General features: G+C 42.6%; 1 protein-coding gene across 1 annotated transcript in view; it reads left to right on the top strand.

Moving 5' to 3' along the window:
- The window catches only part of SKOR2 (SKI family transcriptional corepressor 2), a 73,127-nt gene extending 51,743 nt beyond the window's left edge, over positions 1-21,384 (top strand). Inside the window, exons 7-9 of the mRNA XM_085640698.1 lie at positions 4,447-4,514; positions 14,234-14,299; positions 20,779-21,384. Coding sequence (XP_085496824.1) covers positions 4,447-4,514; positions 14,234-14,296 — 131 coding nt within the window. The 3' untranslated portion in view covers positions 14,297-14,299; positions 20,779-21,384. The remainder of the gene's footprint in view (positions 1-4,446; positions 4,515-14,233; positions 14,300-20,778) is intronic.
- The last annotated feature ends 1,133 nt before the right edge of the window (positions 21,385-22,517 follow it).

Here is a 22,517-nt window from a genome sequence, read left to right as displayed (position 1 = left end):
CGTGTGTGCGCACGTGCGTGTTTACAGACATTTTCTGGAATAGCACAGCTTCCAGGCTGCACTAAGGCCATTCTTTGGTAGGCTATTCCAGCATTCTCTCTTCGATTTAAATATTAAAGTCCATGGACATTTTCTTGTGTTGTTCCATTAGTAGGGACTTTCAGTTTATAGCTAAGGAAAGTAAGGCTTTGGGAGATATTGATTTGCCCAAGATCACACATTCTTCCAAGTGGGAAGACTGCATTAAGGAGCAAGATTTCCAAAGTTACAAAGCTGAGGGCTAAAACAGTAGAGTGTAGCTCTTCTGAGCCACAGTGTTCATGTTCCATTACCTCTCTGCTTTTCTTTTTCCCAGAACTCAATACACTGGCTCCATGTGCTGCCTGCAGAAGCCTCGTATTACAATGTGTTTTACTTCTGCCGTGCTTTACAAGAGCCTTGCATGCATCATGTCTGTCATAAAAGCGAGTTTCTGCTCAATTCCGTGCACAATAAATTACCTTCTTACAAATGTATTCTGAGGGCTGGCCTCACCTTGCCTGTGCTGCTCCTGCGAGTGTCCTGTGGGCCGATACTTCTACCTGAGGCCACAGTAGCAGCGACCTATTTTCTTAGCTTGTCTTCAGGGATATAGTTATCATTAGTGCAGCAGGTGCAGTTTCTCCGGGGCCCAGGGTTATGAAGGACTTACTGCACCCCAGATATGCTGTCTTTTAATACCCAATTTAAGGAGACGGGAATGCTACATTTCTTGCTTACATTTTGCCCACTGTTGCCCTTTCTAAGGCACCCCAGCGTAGACAACAGCTGGCGACGAGGCCAATTTTATTTCAGAACTGGACCCCTTCAGGTCGGCCTTGGCCACCGAATGTTGAAATGTCCTGCATAAGCCTGATGCAGCATACAATGTGCCAGTACTTTCAGATGGCATTGCTGTTAATTAACGTGGACAGGTGGAAGTGAGGGTTGCAGACTCCTGCTTCCTTGAGATGTACTGACCCATATCCAGATTAAAGTGTGTCTTCCGTCGTTGGTGATTTGTATGTGTGGAGCTACTGTGTTTACGAGTATATGGATGAGTGAATGCATGTATGGATGAATGGGTGGCATAAAGGATTAATCACACTTACAAAATACCAAACGTATGCATTTTAATATACAAATAAATCCAGACTGTTGAATTTGCCAATGTAGTTTTATCATCTTAACATGTCCGATACCGAGAAAAATTGCAGAGCCTCCAAAACGTCAATGATAACAATTAAAATTTTGAAGGAAAAAAATACCTGTTTTTTTCTGGTTTCCGACCGTGCTCTTCATAAGTTAGTGCGCTCTACTATGACGAGGTGAAGGGTTTGAATCTCTGAGTGCGATGCAGAGGTGAGCAGAAGTGTTCTCTCGGTGACACCTAGTGGCTGCTTTCGGAATAAAACATACACATGCTAATGCGTGCAATTTTTATGTCGTTCAAAAATTCGTTCAAGATAGTTGAATTTGCAATTATAAAGGGGATAAGAACTCTCGGTGTGTATTTTGTATTCCAGCGGAATCCTTGACAGCACTTTGCACAACGTAAAGACACTGCACCATAAATTATTTCAGCCTTTGTACTTCTTATCAGTGGCGGCTAGTGAAAGTGGTGGGCGGAAAAGTCATATTCGACTTTGACTGAGTGACTACTGCGAGTGGCACAAACTTACTCAAGGGGTGTCTTGTTGAATGAAAGTATTTCCACATTCACCAGGCAGGCAGATGTATGCAGACGGGCCATGGCATAACCCACAACATAATTCTGAAGAAGTGGGAAGGCATCTTAAATGAGTAAATGATGGCCCACATTTAGCCTAATGTCCTTATTCACCCGGTTACCACATGTACAGAGTACTGTCTGTTCTTTCACTTGCACATTCATTACATACCAGTTTGGCTACAGAAATCATGTTATACTCTGGCAAAGACGTAGTAAAAAAAACTCCCTCCGCCGTACACTACAGAAGCCCTTGAGCGACGAACTGGCCACTGTCGAAAAAGGCATCTTTTATGAGCAGAAACCTAGTTCATGGCTTCGAGGCAGCAATGCGTCAGACACCCTAAAACAGAAAAGGACATTGCATTGGCCTTCATCAGGTAGGCAGGTGTAGCCATGCTTACTTTATGTGCCAATAGCAAGATCACATTTGGTTTTTTTTGAATTTTTGTACATGATGTTGGAATTTAGTTGTGTACCCATATTATGGTGACTAGTGCCAGGGGCTGCCAAATGATATGAGGGTGTATGGGCTACTATGGAACAATTATGCCGGGAGCCCTGTGGGATCAGTTTGTCCATGCTGCAATACACCAAGTCAGCTGGTGTATTTGTAAAAAGACATGGTGCTTTTTAAATCATACCAAGAGAAAAAGAGAATACCTGCCACAAATTGATAAAGAACAAGGCCCTAAACAGGGTCCAAATGATTAATAACCACAACCAATAGGCAAACCAAGACAAAGAAAAACACAAGGAAGGATATAAATAGATTTGTGAATCTTTTAATTATCTTTTTTATTTCATCATTTTTGTTTGTGTAGATACCGGAATTTTTTTTTAAATTTAAATGTGTAGGTTAACAGCAACAACCAAGGTGAGTATCAAAACAATACAGTTCCTATACATCAGATTGCTAACAGTCCCACAAAACTCCTTCAAAACAACACAATCATACTAGCTCTCATTCGACAGCGACATCATGCAACACATCACATTAACCCTTTCACCGCGGCGGGAATTCCGCCGCGGTGCTGGGGGGTGCGGGGGGGCAGCGCGGTGGCGCTGTGCTCATGACGGAGCCGCTCCGTCATGAGCCACGGTTGGGCTGTGCTCATGACGGAACGGTTCCGTCATGACTTCGCCCATTTGCGTTGTCCCCCCGCACAGGCGGGGAAACAGCGCCGCGCAGGCGGAGCGGCCGCCAACGGGCGTGTCATGACGGAACCGTTCCGTCATGAGCACACGGCAACCGTGGCTCATGACGGAACGGTTCCGTCATGAGCAGGGAAGGGGTTAATACACACTAATAAAAACATATACAAAGTTGAATGGTCGTTCCACAATTCATATTCAATGAATAGACTTTGAACAGCCCGGAGGGCTAAAAAGCGCCAATGAGCACGTTTTAAGTAGCCAAAGTTAGGCTAAAGAATGGCTTTTTAAATCCTAAGCACAAGGAGCAATGCCTTCTGTAACCAGAAAATGATCACCTCCAACCCTGACTGAAAAGTACTTACCTGTGTTAGAAATGGAATGAGCTTCCGCTCACCTCTGTGGTGGTGTTTCGCAATAAACTTGTTTCCGTCAACAACGTGCGCATTTTATTTCTGGCCCTTGGTATGAAAGTCATTTGGTAATTTGCTGACTTTAATGGGGAAATCTCACAGGCCCTCTACGAAACCTACGGCGTGCATGTTTCATAAAACGGAAACATGCGCACTGTATCTGTTTACTGCTTGTGACCTGGAGTCAGTGATGACGCCTGTCACATGCACTGCTTCCAGGGCTGGACTGGGAACAGAAACCGGCCCTGGCAAATTGCTCAGCCACCCACCCCTGGGGTGAGGGGGAGTACAGCCGAGCAGTTTGCGACGGCAGGTTTCGGCCAAATTTGTTACAGGGGGCCGATTTTGCCGACCCCCGGTGACAAAACCAACCCCCAGGGGCTCAAAACCGGCCCCCACCCTAGCGGCCTACCGGGGAAACGCCCGGTGCCCGTTATGGCCCTGACTGCTTCCAATCCGAACCCTCGCTGATTGACACACTGCTTTGGGAAGCCCAGGCTGCAGCCTGAAGCGCCCCAGTGCAATCAGTCAGAGAGGGTGGCGTTCATCAAGGGAGAGGAGTGGCCCTACGCTTCGGCAGGTCGCAGAATCAAGGGCTTAAATCAGACAAGCCCTGAAAACCCTGCGACATGCGCAGTAAGTGCATGAGCCTGCCCTGCTGTGACTACTTGACCCTCGTGCAGAGCCAGGGTCAGAAGCTATGCTGATTGCTGAGCAATCAAGACTTACTGCAGGTAGGATTCATGTATTTAAAAAAATGAAAGAGGCAAGAAATATCGGGGGCATAGCACCACGCCCTTTATAAGAAATAATAATCCACATTTGTAAAGCGCGAACAATCACCCGTAAGGGACTCTAGGCGCTGGGGGCCGTCGGGAAGATTAAGCAAGCTATTGCCCAGAGTCACATGGTGCTGGGCTAATCTGCCGCCGGTGCCGGGGATTGAACCGTGAGCCCCAGATTCCGGCGTCAGTCGCCCTGGCCGCGGCGCCACACCTCGCCCCTGCTTTCTATTACTGTAAAGAGAAAATGCGCTTTTTGAGTATTTTATAATGTTTCCAAATTTTTTATCAAAGTCAAAATATAGCTTTGGATGACTTTAATGCATCTGTGTTTTTATTCCTCTTCCAGATAATTTTCAAGAACAAATGAAACGCGAGCTGGCGTACAGAGAAGAAGTGGTGCAACAACTACAAATTGTAAGACATGTTCACCTGTTCTTGATTCGATTAATTTCTTTTATGTGTTTGCGTCAATTGCCTGGGATTTAAAGACCATCTGCAGCAAAGCACCTGGTCTCTGCCCTTTCATCAGGCAGATAGGCTAATTACTCTCAGATGTAATCAGGCGCTTAGCAGATGTGCCCACACTCCCCACATCAGCGGCACCTCACAAAAGGAGAACACAACACAGTGCAAAGCAGATGTGCTCACACTCCACATACATAAGATACGTCACAAGCAGAAAACACAACCCAGAGCAAAGCAGATGTGCCCACACTCCCCATATCAAAGGGGTTGTATGTGATTTCATAGGAGAACGATTTCATGGAATGCCATCAATAAATAACCATTTCATCTAAACTGTTTAATGGACATTTTCAGAATGAATGGCATTTACCTTTAATAGAAACCAATTCATAGAACGGCTTTTTGGTTGAAATAGGCTTTTGAATGCTTTTTATTTGTATGTGTAAATGCAATGTTTGCCGGTCTTACTTTCTGAAACAGTTTTGTTGAGGATATTTACCTCAGTGCTTTACTTTAGGGGGCATTATATCATATTTATATCTTGTACATTCTCAAACAATTACTTTGGATGCTTATAATTAGCTGACCATCACCACCTGTAAACACCACCCAACGCTAACCCCTCACAACACCTAAACACCATCAATCCCTGCCCCTAAAACTGCTCACCACACCGAAACTACATTCACCTCTGAAGCCTAAAAGCCTTGGCTACCCCAAAACACCATACCTGGACCATAAAATCACTCACTACCCCTAACTCAGCCCATTCAGGGACACTAAAACCCCTTTCTACTTCTAAAACCCACCCACCCCATACCACTTAAAGCTCATCATTCTAAACTACTTATCATTGAACCGTAAAAACCCCTTTCTACATGTAAACTTCATCCATCCCTGAATCCTTAAAACCCCTCACCACCCTAAACTTCACCCCATCCTGAACCTTAAAATCTCTTCACCACCCAGCCGCTATCAATAATTGAATCTTAAAAACCCCTCACCACCCCTACACTCCACCCAACTCTGAACCCTAAAATACCTTTTCTATGCCCGAACTCCAGTTATTCATGACCCCTAAAAATCCCTCCTCACCCTAAACCTTACCAATCCCAGAACCTAAAAAAACCCACACTAGACCTACACTCCACCCAAGTTTAATGTAATTTTGAATTTTTCTTTAAATTATCTTTCCTTTAAAATGTTTCCTTTAATTTTCAATTTTTTTGTATTTCCTTAAAATTGTCTTTCCTTAAAATTGGTTTCCATGATTTGGTTTCCTCCAGTGTGGCTTCTCAGTTTTTGTTTTCCATTTATTCACACACATCATATTAAAGGTACTTTGTAAGAAAAAAGACAACACAGAGCAACGCAGATGTGCCCACACTCCTCATATGTAAGGTACTTCACAAGAAGAAAACACAACACAAAGCAAAGTAGATGTGAAATCTACCTCAAAAGACACAGAGAAATAAATAGAACACAAAGCTGCAATCTTCGCATATAAGGTATTTCAGAAGAATAAAACCCAACACAAAAAAAGCAGATGTGACTACATTCCCCATATGAATCGTACTTAAGAAAAAAAACACAACACAAAGCAAAATAGATGTGCCTAAAGTCACCACATATGAAAAGTGAAACGTATTTCAGAAGACACATAGAAATAAACATAACACAGATTAAAGCAGAAGTGACTACATCCCCCAATGACATGTATTTGAGAAAGTGCACTCAGTCATCATCAGGTGTGCGGATGCACTAGTACACAAACACACTCAGACACAATTTCATGTACACATATACCCCTCCCTCTTTTGGGGTGTAACGCACAATATATTCTGTAAGGTTCTTTTTAGTATTACTATTTTAAGAGGCAGTTTAACTATATGGTAACTGTTATGCATGTATTTGGGTGATTAATCCACCACCATTTGATCGCCTGGTTTCTTGATTGATTGCACAGCATTCCCTCTTCAGAGACATGTCGTGTAAACACATCCAAGTGGCTTGCTGATTATATCTCTGATGAGCCTTCTCTCAGCTTCCAGCTCTGTTGTTCTCAGGAAGATATTGATCAGTTAGACGATGTTCACAATGCAGGAGTTTGACATTGACAGCATTTAGATTTACATTAAAACTCATAATTAACCAAAGAAAATAAATATTGAAAGATACATCAAATAATACACAAAATCGAAACGAGGCCGTCTATATAATTACCTGAAGCCTTTTCAGGTGTGTCTGGAATCTGAATTTATATATGTCCCTCTGGAAGGGTGGAACATATGGAAGTGTTCTTCCGATAGATAGGGAGCCCTTACATCTTGCCATTACACGTGTGGATGTGATTCTTCGGTAGGTGCAATGTTCAACACATATTATGGTATCAAAACCATATATTATACCATTTCAATAAATGTCCTGAACTGCTGGGGGCTTTACAAGTACTAGCATAAGACGCTAGCGCACTCTGCTGGCTACTTTAATGGACTGCACCCTGAATTAATTTCTTACTATCAGTTTGTTCATGAGATTTGAATGCTTTTTCGCGGATTCAATAAAGAAAGCATTGGAAAAATAATAACTCTGGCTTTAATTTTGAGCCCTGACAAAAAAAAATAAAGAAAATTCTGCTGCAAAACAAAAACAAAAAATGCTACTTTCTGTGTAAAATCTGTCATAAAGAATTTAAAGTGCGATGAGTCGGGGTGCACTTTTGAGATGTGAAATAGTTTCTCATGCATTGTTTATGTACAGGAAGGTGTCCCTTCATGCACATAAACAAACCTAAAATGCCAGTTTGTAACTTACATGTGTGCTGCAGGGTTTTCCTGGTCTTAAGTTTGGCGTTAGCTCCTATTTACACTGCCCTTGTGAATAGGGGGCAGCGTAAATATCAATGGGTGTTGCGGTGGAATGCCCACCACAACACCCACTGCACGCTCCTTTCACGCTAAACACAGCATGAAAGGGGGCCTATTCACAAGGCAGCGTTAAGCCATGTTAAGTGGCTTAACGCTGCCTTATGAATACGGCGAGGCTCCTATCGCCACCACAACGTCACTGAAAGTTGTGGTGGCGATAGGGGCTTGTGAATATGCCCCTTATACTCCTCTTAGGGAAGCCAAAACTCACCTTAAGTATAGTTTAAAGAATTGGTAATAATACTTCTTGCAGATATCTGCACTGTCAAGAGGGACCTTAAAAGTCCAAAATGCAGAGGTTATAAAATGTAGACCTCTACAGATCATGGCAAAAAAAGTCATGGCATACCTGTATCTAAATTAAAAATTCTACTATGTATTGATAAACCATTGAATTGTTTCGCTTATGCTGCTGTGTCACCATTAGCTCTTGCCCTAAGCTAACTCCAGCTTTAACTCTCACTTTAACCCTCCATCAGTAACCCGATTACTTACCCTCGCCTTAACCATAAACCTATCCCTTGACCATAACCCTTGCCCTTATGTTATCGCCTACCCTAATACTGATCCTTAACCCCACCCCATTACTAAACATTACCCATCCCTTTGCCTAACACTAATCCTGAATGTAATGCCTGTAAACCCACTCTTTAACCCAAAACCTCACCCTAAATGTGACTCTAACTACAAAACTAACCCTGAAACGTTTCCTTACCATATCACCAATTACTAACTCAACTCCCGAACCTAACCTAGCCTATCATACCCTAATTTCTTAAAAATATTAGCCAATCATTTACATTTGTATTTTATTTTCACACTTGTAAAAAATACACATTTTTGATTAAAAAAGGTTTTGTAGAATAAATTAGTAGCGTGCTACATCTTGGACAATTTCATTCACTACACTTTTACTGGAAACATTTTATGTGAGCACTCAACTTCAGAGTTAACACATTCAGAAAAAGGTTCCTTAACATAGTCACAGGCAGTGCTTAATTTGTAAAATAAATACATAAACAAATAAGAATAAGCACAAAAGAAACTTCCACCAAAACTGCCAAGTTCTGGGGTTGCTGCATACCAAGGCAAGCTAGTCTTGATTCCATCTCATGCCTCTTTCTTGCACCACCCTCCTCTTCCCATCTCTTTGCCTCACTCTTGCAGGTTTGCATGCCTACATTCTCCCTTCTTCTATTTTCCTATCTTACTCTTTTCCTTTCTGTCTTTCTTTCTTGCTTTGAGTCAAAGTCTGATGAGGAAAATAAGTGCTGGTACCCAACACCTACAATCATCAGCACAATGTAAGCACTAAGGGCCAGATGTACTAAAACTTTTAACAGTTGCAAACCCTTCCATTCTGTAAATTTGTGAGGTTGTGATAGCTAAAGTTTATAACTATGTTCCAAACCAATTTTAGGAATCAGTAAAGTTTTAGCAACTCCTAGAAAGGGTTTAGGAATAGCTTATGAATCGCAATTTGAAATCGGAGTGTTGTGGGTGTCCCTTCCAAACTGGATTTCATATCCATATGTCTCGGTGATGTGGTAACTGATTTGCAAAAGGGTGAATTAGGGTAACAGTTTCAGGGAGGAAAGGCATTGGTCTAGGAGAACACTGCAAGTTCTCACTGAAACTATTAAAATAAATAACACTTTAATAAAAAAAAAGGCCTTTTTCATTTAAGAAAATTGGGCTACTTCTTTATTTAAAATCAATCACAGGCATGGGAAGTCTGCTTACCCTTATAGGCCACCATCCATTTGATTGTGACCAATCAGAGTGACTTGCAATTTGCGACCCATCAAATGAATATTGATAGGATGGTTGGAATATGCTCGCCTCTGATTCCTTATTTTGTGATCTGATCTCTTAATAAGTATTTCACTGCACAAACAAAGTTTCTGGTTACAAAATGTAGAACCACAGATTGCAATCACTTTTTGTGACCAGAAGGTTCGTTTATCTGGACCTTACTCAGAGGCATCTTCAACTATAGCAATTCAGAATTTTGATAAAAAGTTAGGATGATTAATATTTAATTTGTTTGAATGGTTTAATATTCAACAATTTAGTGTTTCACTGAAGGAATGAGTATTCAAGAACAAAATAGCAAACTGTGGCAAAGCATTATATGTTGATGAAATTTTATTCTGCATATCATATACAACTCCCAATCTTGATATAGCCCTCTTGCCTCTATCCGCCCCCAGTGCCCATAGATGAGGATACACTAGCTTGATGAGCAAAGCACTTCTTCAGCTGTGGGCCACTTCTGGGTAGAGGTGCTTTTGCCACACAGTCCTCCACTCGGTGCAACACGCTGTGGCCCTACACATAGACCAGCATGCATCTGACAAAAAGGTGCTCTTACTGTCCTTACACTCTAGAGGCTGTTCTTCTTATAACTGGAAGATTTTGCACCTCTAATATTCCATCTGAATCCCTCTCTCTTTGAGTGGGAAGAGGTGTGTGTGTGCGCCCACGAGTGCACATATACTTGTTTTCTACCTTTCCATCTGCTTTTAAAATGGGAGGAGGGAATTTATACACAAATTATGTGTCCACTTCACTGAAATCATTAGCTGTGCTGGATTTATTTACGTTGGTATGTCATAACAGTTTATACATATTAGGAGTTGTTGAGTAAACTTTGACTTTGGCGTAGATCTATGAGGTTTGTTTTCCCACCCACAGGTGACACAGGTGAACTCGGTTCCATGCACCAGCTTTGAATGTGAAAGGCAGATTATTGTAGCCCCGCAGAACACTACGCAGTGTGTTATTGAAAAAGAGTAATTGCCTTTGGGTTAATAACAATACTTATAAAGGGATCAGAGACACTGTGGTAACAGTAACAGACCTATTACATAATTCACAATAGCACACACACACTGCATTAGGAAGAATGAACACTTATAAGTAAAAAGTATTTATTACTACAGGAATAACTTGTTTCCCAGTGCAAGTAAGACACCTACACAGAATATTACTAAGACAGCATGAAGGCACGTTATATACTAAGCGAATAAAATGAACATCTGATCCAGTAAGGCCTACTCTCTTCCGAGATCAAGCTTTCATGGGGCGTACAGCCGTATGCTCCTTGGTCAACCTTTCCTTGGAAACGGGAACTGTTCCATCTAAGTGGAAACAAGCTGTGGTGTCCCCGATTATTAAAAAGCCCATCCTGGACCCTTCTAAGCCTGAAAGCTATCGCCCCATTTCGTTGTTGCCCTGGCCAGCCAAGATCACGGAGGCCCATGTGAACTTGGCCCTGTCTGAACATTTGACTCGGACCAATGCCCTCGACCCCTCACAAAACGGATTCCGTGCTGGGCACAGTACGGAAACTGCGTTACTTGTGATGGTGGAACATCTCCGGGCAATGTTGGATGCTGGTCAAACGGCGGCGCTTATTTTGTTAGATCTTAGCGCCGCCTTTGATACGGTAGATCACAGCACCCTCCTGCGTCGGCTCGAGGAGACTGGTATTGGCGGTCGGGTGTTACAATGGTTCCGCTCCTTTTTAGATGACCGTTCCTTCTGTGTTGCCATCCCTCCCTTCAAGTCCAACTACCAACCACTGGCCATGGGGGTTCCGCAAGGGTCCTCGCTGAGTCCCACGTTGTTCAATCTCTACGTGAGACCGCTGGCTGATGTCGCTAGGCAGTGGGGCCTTACTTTAGTCTCATATGCTGACGACACTCAGCTGGCGGTTACTCTCAGCGGGGATGCGGAGATTGAGGCCCCCAGGTTTCAGTCCGGACTGAAGGCGGTGGCTAGCTGGCTGACAGGCAACTGCCTTCAGCTTAACGCCAGTAAAACAGAGGTGATGGTCGTCGGGAAGGGTGTGGAGCTGTGGGGCGACCACTGGTGGCCTCCAGAGTTGGGACCTACTCCGATCCCGGTATCGGAAGTGAAAAATCTGGGGGTATGGCTGGATGCGGGCCTCTCCTTTGTTGGCCACACTAAAAAAACCGCGGCCTGTTGTTTCGGTCTTCTGAGGGGTTTGAGACCTGTTCTCAAGTTCTTTGATGCCCCGACCAGGCAACTGGTAATCCAGGCTACCATCATCTCTCGCCTGGATTACGCCAGTTCTCTCCTGGCTGGGGCTAATCAGTCTGAACTAACCCGTCTACAACGGGTTCAGAATGCTGCTGCAAGGGCGATCGTGGGCCTGCCCAGATTCTGCTCGGTGACAGGTGTCCTTCGCTCCCTACACTGCCTTCCGGTCAGGAAGCGCATCCTCTTCAAGGTACTGTGTCTTGCTTTTAAAATCTTGCGAGGCACAGGTCCGGAGATCTTGTCGAGTTGTCTGTCGTTCTATGTTCCTGCCCGCAGCCTTCGCTCACAGGGTCTGGCCCTTGCGGTGGTTCCCAGATTCAGGCTTAGCCGCATGGGAGGCCGCTCGTTCAGGGTTATGGCTGCGTCAGCATGGAACTCCCTGCCTGTTGAGATCCGCATGTTGGAGGACCTTTTGACCTTTCGGAGGGCTATAAAAACCTTTTTGTTTTAGCCCTCTTTCAGCATCTGTTTTTAGCTTGTGGTTATGTTACGTGCTTCCTTGTCTCTGCGCCAGGACGCTCCTTGGCTGGAGTATCTGTGCGCACAATAAATAACCGTAACATAACATAACATAACATAACATTTCTAACATGGTTAAAATGTCATCTAGGACCAAACACACTAACATCTACTTCTATGCGCTATAATAAGAAAGCATGGAAGGTAGACCAACTTGCAGTCTAGAGTTTCTTCGGGAGACGAGATGCACTGTATACCTTGTTGACAACAAAGGCTGTCTTTATCAGCAGAGGGGTGAAGACAGTGTTCCCTGCAAAAGGAAAACACACACAGTGGTAGCGGTCTTACTCTGGGACTCAGCTTTATCGGCTTCAGGAAAGATGTGACATCTTCGAAGTTTATTGGCAGTAGGTGAGACCACCTCTAGCAGAATCTCATGCGATAATCTGGGCGAAGGACCTCTCCTGACAAGTCGTCAAGTGGCAGCCCTTATGCACTAAATCTTATCAGAAATTTGAATTTCTGACATAAATTAAGGAATGTCTGACATAGATTATGTGGATTGAGGTGTACAAACATATAAGGTAAAAAGACGTAAATTCAGATTACATTATTTCGACTATATGTCTGTATTTGTTCTTATTCAACCCTGACATGTTGAGTAGACACTTGTCCCATCAGGTGTTATAACTATGTTATTAGTCGAATGACTTGATGCGTTCACAGATCTTAGAAAGATACAGTCAGATGACAACTGCATCAAATGGCAAACACAACAATGATTCTGCTTAAATCAGGAAAGATGGTGACTTCTATTGTCTAAGATTGAGCATATAGTGACCGCCATTATCTAAGATGGGATTGGACCTTTGGGGCTTTACATCAGAATCAGAGATCAGTGCTATAGCAAAATGGTCTTTTTTTAATGATCCCAATCTTCTCAATATCTCATTGAAGGAGCGAAGATAGATACAACATACATATCACTGCACCGTCTTTACACCACAACTGTTAGTGAATATTGAAAACTAAATAGGGCCTGATTCACAAAGGTAAACTTACACTATTTTACAAGTTAATAGTAAGTTTACAACTGCTCAGTCGAGGCGTAGAACTCCACGCATAAAAGATAGGACAAGTCTATCTTTTTATGTGCAGATTTCTCCATCCTGACCGCGGAGTCTTCGTAAAAGTGGCACTATGTGCGATCTTCTCTGTACGAGAGGACCATAACACACACAGTTTACAAAGAGTACGGTAAAGAACATCCAAACTTTAAAGAGTCTCATCTCCGATACCATGCAATGGGAGGGCCTTCCTGGGTAGTAAATGCCCGTGGACAGTCAGCACTCAGTTTCCTCTCTGGAACTTTGACACCAACTCCCTGTTAATAACCACCGGGGAAAGACTGTCCCACAAATATGGAGCTTAGCTCACAGAGTATTGTGTGCATGTAATTCTTACACAAGCCAATGGCTTCATTTATGAGTGCAAGGAATTTAAAAAGGTGATTATGCACTAGTAAATTGTTAATGATTTAATATTGTGCTCAAATAAATCCCACGCACTAGATAGCTGTCCCACCCTGAAAACGGGTTTGCGAAGGGCCAGAGATTTGCCAGGAACAAATCCCTTTCCAGAGTGGGATGGGGAAGGGAACAGAAACACCATCAAATATGGTTAGAGAGTAATAGAAGGAGGTTCTCAAATATTAAAACGTATCATTGCCCAAAAGCAATTGAATTTCTACATGAGCATCTTTACAGCACACTCCATCGCACATGTGGACATGCCTCCTCAAAGGGGAACAAAGTGAATCCACAAAAGGTCCCCTGCAGTCCACCTGGAAACATGGCTGGGATAGTTTTCCAAATGTAGTTCTAGAAATTTGTTATGAAATCCTAAAAATCAATAATCGGCATTCATATGAGGGTGTGCGCTGTATCACTTTTTTCATGACATAGACCAACGTTTTGCATTTTGTATTGCTAGCCCATCAAAAAAACAAGTGAGGATTTAGTCAAGATCCTCTTCCCTTTTCTGGCCTTTGACCCTGTGCTTTCTTGTTTCCCTCCATAACATATATTTAATAAAAGGATGCCAAGCACAGTTGTATCAGAATCAGGTTGCTGCTGTGTTCATTGTGATATAAAGTTTCACATTAAGTTGATGAACGTCTTTGCTGATCTATTCAACTTTTAATGTTTTTAACAGATTCCCTATGCAGCAAGCTTGATTAGGAAAGAAAAACTTGGAGCACATCTGAGCAAAAGCTAAGAGGTGAGTTATCGTGATGCCTTAGAGCTGAATACGTCATTTAAAGAAAAAATGTATTCTCATCCTGTCCCCTAGAACCATAGGTCCACAATAAGAGCTTTTTTCTAGAAACAAGTTGAAAGGTCTTGAATATATAAAAAGTAGCCACATGAAACATATATGTATCAGCCCTGAAAGGCGAAGAGTGCAAGAAGTAGAAATGGCGTTGTTCTGTCTTTATGAATGAGCCATCTGGACATGTTGTGGAATGTTGAGGTTGTTTGCAGCATGTAATGAAGCATGTAATTTTGTCTTCTTCTGTGAAATGTCAAATGTGGATTCTGAGAGCATGTGATGATGCATGGAATGTTGGAGTCTGCTGTGGAATGTTATGTGTGGATGCTGGAAGGAATGTTTCGGTCTACCATGGAATGTTGCAGGTGGGTGCTGAGCGCTGGTACTGATGCCTGGCATGTTAGGTTCTTCTGTGGAATGTTAAATGTAGATGCTGACAGAATGTGGTAAAGCATAGAATGTTGGGGTCTACTGTGGAATGTTATGTGTGGATGCTGCATGGAATGTTGGGGTCTACTGTGGAATGTTATGTGTGGATGCTGCATGGAATGTTGGGGTCTAGCATGGAATTGACATTTGGATGCTGCAAGCATGTGACGATGCATGGGATGTTGGGTTCTTCTGTTTAATGTTAAATGTGGATGCTCAGAGCATGTGGTGATGCACATAATGTTGGGGTCTGCCATAGAATGTTACATGTGGATGTTGAAAGTATATGATGATTCACAGAATGTTAAGGGCTGTGTGCTGGTGCCCGCCTGGCAATTAAATACAGTTTGATGGAAGTTGGCACCCTGACAAGAGCTAATGAGACTGTGACTTGGACTAGCCTTAGAGCCAGCCTTAGTAGGCTCTAAGGCTATTAGAATATTTCACCCCTAGAGGGCAGAATGTTCTAATTTGTAAGACAAAGGCTTCACGGAGCCCGATAGTTGAAATCCCCTCGGACTCCATGAGGCCTTTGTTAAACATTGGAATGTTGATGCTCCGGACTTCTACCGGCCATTATAAGCCGGGAGCACTACATTGTTTCCAAAGGAGTGTTCAACATTTCAATGTTCTAATATAGCCTTGCCCGCCGTAGTGGGCTATACTGGCGATTAAAGGCCCGCTCCAGCGTTAACAAGGGAGCAGGACTTTAATAGCCAGTATAGACTAGCTACGAAGGGCTATAAGGCTATTAGAACATTCTGCCACTAGAGGGGAGAATGTTCTAATAAATAAAACAAAGGTCTCTCGGAGCCCGTGGGGATGTAAATCCCCTCGGGTTCCGAGAGGCCTTTGTGAAAACAACATTGGAATGTTGCTTTGCGGGCCTTTACCGGCCCGTCGAAGCTCGGAGCTCTCCATTGTATTCAATGGAGTGCTCCACATTCCAATGTTCTAATAGGGAATAAAGATCTTGTTACCTACTACCTGTTTGGCTTCTGACTCTTATATGAAGATCCTGTCTTCCAAATACAACAGGATGTTATCAAAATATTTGTGAGACTGAGAGTTTCACGTTGGAATATTCTCTGGCCAGTCACTCCTACGTCTGTCCCCTCAGCTTTGGAGCAGCCGCCTGTTGGACTTGCGAGCAGCTGATAAGCACATATGAGTCTGCAAGCTGCTTAAGGTCCTGCTTTCTTTCTGGGTCCTCTCATTCCAAATTATTTAGGACAGTCCTTTGTCTTTAAAATCGGTGCTCTAGCGCCAAGAAACCTATCAGGTGTACATAAGGTTCACAAATATTAATCAAAATAAAGTAAGCTAATGAATTCCAGTGGCGTTGGTTTCATTGTTGACATTATTTATCTTTGATTCTTGCCTCATGAAGCTGGTTTCCCATTCCTGCTCCATGCAATCCACGACTAGCAATGAGGCCAATATTTATTTAGAGTTTAATTCTTTTTTGAGGTGTTAACCTCCTCCTCTTCAACTTTCTTTTCGGTTTTCTTTGGTTATTATTATCGAATTGCAGTTTCGTATTTTTTTCCTAACGTCGCTGCCAGGTTTTATTTTGGTTTGCTTCTAGCATGATCCATGACAAATGTTTGGGCCCTGTTTCCATAAACACACATTTGATAAATATTCTAAAATACACACAATTTCTAGACTAACCTCAGAATTTTATGAAGTGAAAAAGCCCACAAATGCGTAAGTGAGTGAGTATGTGAGTGAATGAGCAAGTGAGCAGGAGTATAAGAGTGAATGAGAGAGCATTTGAGTGAGAGAATGAGCGAGCTAGCGAGCAAGCAGTTCAGTGAGCAAAAGAGAATGAAGGAGTGTTGGTGTGCCACCAACCATAGGTTACCCATCTTCGGTCAATGCAAAGTCTCCATCTGTAGGAATGAGAGCTTCCTTACTCATTATATTTCCAGCTTTCACTGTCAGATAGGCAAAGTCCTTCTTTTCTCCTTTATCCAGCTATAAAACCTGGAATTCTGTAATCCCTGTATAGACAGTTGTCACTATTTCTTTTTAATGGTGTCTTGTGATGCACCAAGTTGTCGATTATAAAGAAAAGACGTCAGAACGTGACTACTATAAGCTTAGTAGAGTCGAGTTCTGATGTTACATTCCTGCTGCGAGAGCCAGCAGTCAAGGTGAAAGACAGGTCAGGTCACAGAGCATAATTAAAGCAGCTGTTTAAAGCGACAAATGGAATGTTGCTTTTCTTTCTTCTGCTGTTTTCATAGCATACAATGACCAGCAGATAGAGAGGAGCTAGAATCTTTGTACATGTTTCTACATGTTCGGAGCTACTGCAACTTTTTGTTTTTAACTGACTTGTATTGAAGTGCTTCTAATATCCGGTTGCAACAAATATCTAACAGGTTTTTGATGTGTTTAATTTTGCTCTAGAGTTTTTAGTTATTTTTTTATTCTTCATGTTTGCAAACATGCTTGCTCTTTCATATGAAAGAACTACGCACTAAGGTTGTAAGCAGTTTATGGAAATGGTGATGGCGTGACCACGTATTTTATGGGATTAAGTACCTACTGGTGTACATTACAGAGATATTGCAAGTCACCCCAGAGTTCCATAACTTTAAAAAAGGAACTCGCCCTTCGGCATCGTTCCTGGATATGGTTATGAAACTATTCGGTGGCTTGCAATATCCTTATGATGTACTGCAGGGGGTACTTTATCCCTTACATAATGGGTTTCATATATCCTTTCCAAGTTCTCCTTGAACCTGTGTGCACCTCTTTATTTTTGGCCATGAGAGTGTAAAGCCGGGTCTTGCGATGATCTTGCATTGTTAATCAATGTGGTTTGGTTAGATATAAACATGGTTTGATTAAAACTCACTTCCAGTGAGGGAAAGGAGTTAAGTGGGTAATTAGGGGGGTAATCAGGGATGGTCATCTGAAGGCAGTACATACTGTGACTCACCGGCGGTTTATTGACCACACTGCCATGATCTAGCACTCAACCCTACCTTTACTAAGGGTTCTGTGGGTGCTCACATGGCGCGGTGCAATTTTGCAATTAACCCATAGGCCAGTTTAATAAAACGTAAATCAATGCTAACATTTGTGTCGCTTTGCACCATGGGAGCACCCGCACAAATCGTTAGTAAATAAAATCTTACCACATGTTCCGTCTCAGACATATTGCTATATCAGTGTGTTAAAATGCTAATTTCTGTGGCATTCCTGTTTTTGACTGTATTGAGGGCATCACCAGTCATTTCACCAAAGCCGCATCTTCTGCAGTCCACTACTTGAAATCTGTTCCCATGTTTTCACTCTCTTTCTGGATTATTTTTTAAAACAATGATAACACCTGACTTTCATCGCAGGTCAATTGTGGGATGTGGCCAAATTTTTCAAACTCCCACACCTGTAGCATTGCACTTTGTCTTTCATCTCCATTCCCCACTTCTGCACTTAGTTAAAGTGTTTACATCAATCTCCTCATTATTTTATATTTTGAATTCTTGTTTTAGCTTTTTTTCGTATGGATCAATTCTTTAAGATATTTCAATAGTTTTTATTTCTTTCAACCATGGGCACTGCTTTTTATAGTGTCTGCAGTTGTGTACTGAGACTTTTCTTGCATCTTTAAATTACTAAAGTGGTTTATTAACTGGTCTCAGATTATTTCATCTTGTAATTCTTTAACCCTACATAAAGATGCAAGAAGCAAACACAAGTCACCCTTCCCCACTTTCTCCTGAGCTCTGGAGAAAAATATGTGTCTCTCTGTAACCCCTCTAAGTTTCTTCGCCATAATTATACTGCTGAGCCCTAAGTACCATTTAATATTCATCATTTTCTGTTCGATCCCGTGTCATCTTCTTCGTGTCTACATGAAATGGGGCAGTTCTTCAATAGTCTCTTCCCTTCTACGTCTAAGCTATGTCTTAATATAGCTCATTTTCTTTTTTCTACACACACATCACCCCCAGTGGCCACTCCACCTTTGCTTTCCCTCCTATCGGTACAACGGACAAACAATTTACATTAACGTCACTTATCCCATCCTCGTCGCCAATGCAGTAACCTGGAAATGTGCAGCAAAAGAGAAACGTGGTTTATTTGTAATATAATGACATCCATTCCACAGGACCCCGGCAGTGCAACTGACCAGAGTAAAATTATCCATCCAAAACTTAATACATTTGTCAATACAGTCTCCATCTAGTATTAGACTTCAGGAAGGATGTAGTAGGTTCCACTAGTTAGAGCTGGTCAAAGGTGGAGGAGTGTGGCTCAATGGTTAGAGCGACAGACCCTGAAGCAGAGTTCTGGCCAGGGACCAGGGTTCGATTCCTGCCTCGGTGGGGCTCGGGCCCAATTTCCTCGGACCTGTCTATTCTTGCCTCGGTGCCTATTCTAATCATGGGCCCCACGCTGCAACTCTGGGCAATAGCTTGCTTAGCCTCCACACTGGCCCCAACAGTGCTAAGGATGCCTGGCTTCACCCTGGGGGTGCCCAGGAGAGGACACTTCACAGGGAAAGCCAGGAGGGGTTCCACAGCGGTATGAGTATCAGCGCCAGGAAACTGCAAAGGCGTCACCGCAAGGTGGCCGTCTGGTGACAGTGCGCTCTATAAGTACCTTTACATTTACAAAGCCATTCAGAGCATTTCTTTGACGTGCAATTGCTGCATCGCTGATGCCAACACTGGAAATCCGCAGAAACTAGAGAAATATGTGGTAATCAGCCTACCATAAATGTCTCCCATTACCACACAGCTCTACGTGACAGTCTCAGTGCCTCAATAAACACTACTTGTAAGATTCTCCATAGATGATGCCCCCAACATAATTTATATTTTATTCTAGAGGTAGAAGGCCAGATAATCAGTTAAACCATGTAGGTCTACATGGGTCCAGGAGGACAGGATCCATGTCAGAGTTTCAGGATAACAATTGACAAAGTAAATCAGATTCATCTAGAATTGCTATATGTGAATGTAATTTTTATGGACAGAGATAAAAGCTGGCAGTGATCTGGCCATCTTGGTCATCTGCCAGCTTTCCTCTCTGGACGACCCTGGGCTAAACGTTGTTTGGTTTTGGTCTCCAGGGTTCTTTTGTAGAACAACAATGCCATCTAAATGTAAACGCGTCACTAACCCAGCATTAGTCCCTGGCCTTTGGCGTCACACTGCCTGTCACATCAAATAGAACGTCTGCCTGCCCTTGGAGAGATAGCCATATTTAGAAATGCTTCTATGACTCTGGAGGCATGGAAATCAAACAGGTGTTGTTTGAAATTGCTTAAATCAACAGAGGAAAGTCACCAACAAACATATTGAGCTAATGACTAGAAAACTAGCACCACAAACCATATAAATCATCAGATTCATGCTTTTTTACTGTGGGCAGGACACCCTAAGTTCTAGAAAATCTAGTCACTGGTAACACCAACCAACTATCTTTCAAAACAACATTACACCGGTAGCCCACCCATATTATTCAGATGAGTTCATTTTCCACCAATGAGTGGGAAGAATATTAGTTCTGTCCTTGAAGGCTCATTTCAAATTCTGGAGCACAACAACTGTTGTGTACATTGTTCACCTCATTACGGCGGGAGAGGGTTGCGTGAGTATCTCATGAAATAGCTAATTAATTGTATTCCTCAAAAGCAGCTATATTTGAATTGTTTCAGGTTTATAACTTTTAGGTGGTGCAAAAGTCAAGGTTCTGCACATGGATGTTATGAAGCTATTGTTTCTTAACGTGTCCTGCCAGGGAGCGCGGCATCCATTGGGTAGTGCATAGTAGCAATGTTCTGTGTACTGTAGACAGCGTAAGCTAGTATGAAATCAAGAAGTGGTGCAACAGAAAATGTACAGTTTAGAAGAATGTTGTTGCATAATATTTTTATATTTCGTGCCCTAACGTATCATTACATAAACACATACTGTATGTATGAGTCTGAGGTCAATTTACAAGCTGTTGTATTTTTTTTCTTTCTCTTACAGAAGGCCTGGGACCAGTTGCAGCTCTTATTGTAAAATATAACTTCACTCCTCAAAGGAAATGGACTTGTACAGATCTTTGGATGCAAAAGGGCTTAGGGACAAACTGATGAGGGTCTTGGGAAACCCAGGACCAGACGCCTCAAAGGCTTATGGGTACCTGCTTAAAACAGAATGTAGCGGACAATAGGAACCAGTCATGGAGCTTCTGGTGGTTCCAAGTTGCCGTGTTCTTGGAAAGCTGAGATTGCTTACTCAGGTCGGAAACATGACTATCTCAAGTGTTAAAGACCCAACCTGTCAACACAAATGCTGGTTCTTCCAACGCAACTGAGAGTACAGACCTACCCATTGTACGCATTGGAAGTAGTTATGCGTGATGAAGGATACCTCCATCTTGAAAAAGGAGCTCCCCGGACATTGCAAGAGAAGGGTGTCAGTTCAACGCAGAGCTTTGCCGAAGAGGCCTGGACATTGCACTATGCCGGCCCTGCCGCACTTGTACTCCGCCTGCCATAATCAATTAGGATTGTATTCTCCTCGGGAACAATTTTACAGTTTACTATTGAGTGTAATTAAGAATATAATCGCTGTTATAAAAAAGGTATTTAACGCTGTTCATGTAGTTTCTTTAACATTCATGTGGATAAAAAAGTCTATAATAAAAAAGAGCTATGAAGTAATTTGTGTTCCTTCAGTAATTCAATTTACATTTTGATACTTTGAAGCAAAGCGTAAACGAGGGCATTTGTCACCGTTCGCAACGGTTAGCTGGCACAAGTCTTACGACAAGTGAGCGCCGCGGAATCCTTATAAGCTCAGCGGGATGAGCCGCTGCATCTCCCAAGATTTACATGTAAGCCTTTCCACCTGATCATTTCCAGGGAGTGAGCAGATTGTCATGGGTGTGAAGGTATTGGAGCTTTTGTTAAGATCTGGTTGAAACTATATGAGAATCACATAATGTCTATTCAATGGCAAGATTAATGTCGCACAGTCACAGGATGTGCACTTTAAACCAATAATAGCAACAGCAACAATCAAATGAAGGAGCACCAAAACAGTGGAACCAGTGCTTAATTTGAGCGGGTGGTTTCCAGTGCTCAGCACCAGCACTTAATCACCAACACTGGCGCTTTTCATGAGCACCAGTTCAGGACACATTAATTTAGAGGAAGTTTAAGTGATTTGCCCAGAATCTCAGGAAGTTAAGCCGAATCTTGAACCTGGTTTTCCAGCTCAGAGGTCGGCTGCTCTTGCCATTATGCCACATACTCTCCCCACGGCGCTAACTAGAGAAAAGGGCTGGTGCAAACTGCCTCTTGACCATCGCCCCAGCACTTTTTTACAAATTAACCACTGAGTGGAACAGCACTGCATACACAAAGACATTCTCATACATCAAATTCTGATGTCTGTTTCAAGATGTCATCCCTTCACTGTGGCATTTTCAAACAGTAATGCAAATATGGTGATCATTCAAAGTAGATAAATAAACACCCACCATGATAATATTTATTTCATATTAACTTCATTTATTGATTTTTGTATAGTGCTGTATTTGATTGGCTGCTTATACAGTGCACGTCAGTAGTGCTAACAGGATTTATCTTTCACTGTTGTAGTTATAACAAGCAGAGCTGGTCATGCAGTGGGTACAGAAAGTGGTGCTTGCAGGAGCCACAGGCACTGTTGGTGGTGCTTGAAGGTAGCAGAGGTACAGCTAGCAGTCTTTGAAATGA

This window comes from Triturus cristatus, chromosome 2_1, assembly GCF_964204655.1.
Source record: "Triturus cristatus chromosome 2_1, aTriCri1.1, whole genome shotgun sequence".
Taxonomy (NCBI): Eukaryota; Metazoa; Chordata; class Amphibia; order Caudata; family Salamandridae; genus Triturus; species Triturus cristatus.
Note: the sequence above shows the minus strand (reverse complement) of the source record. Positions and strands in the feature narration are given on the sequence as shown.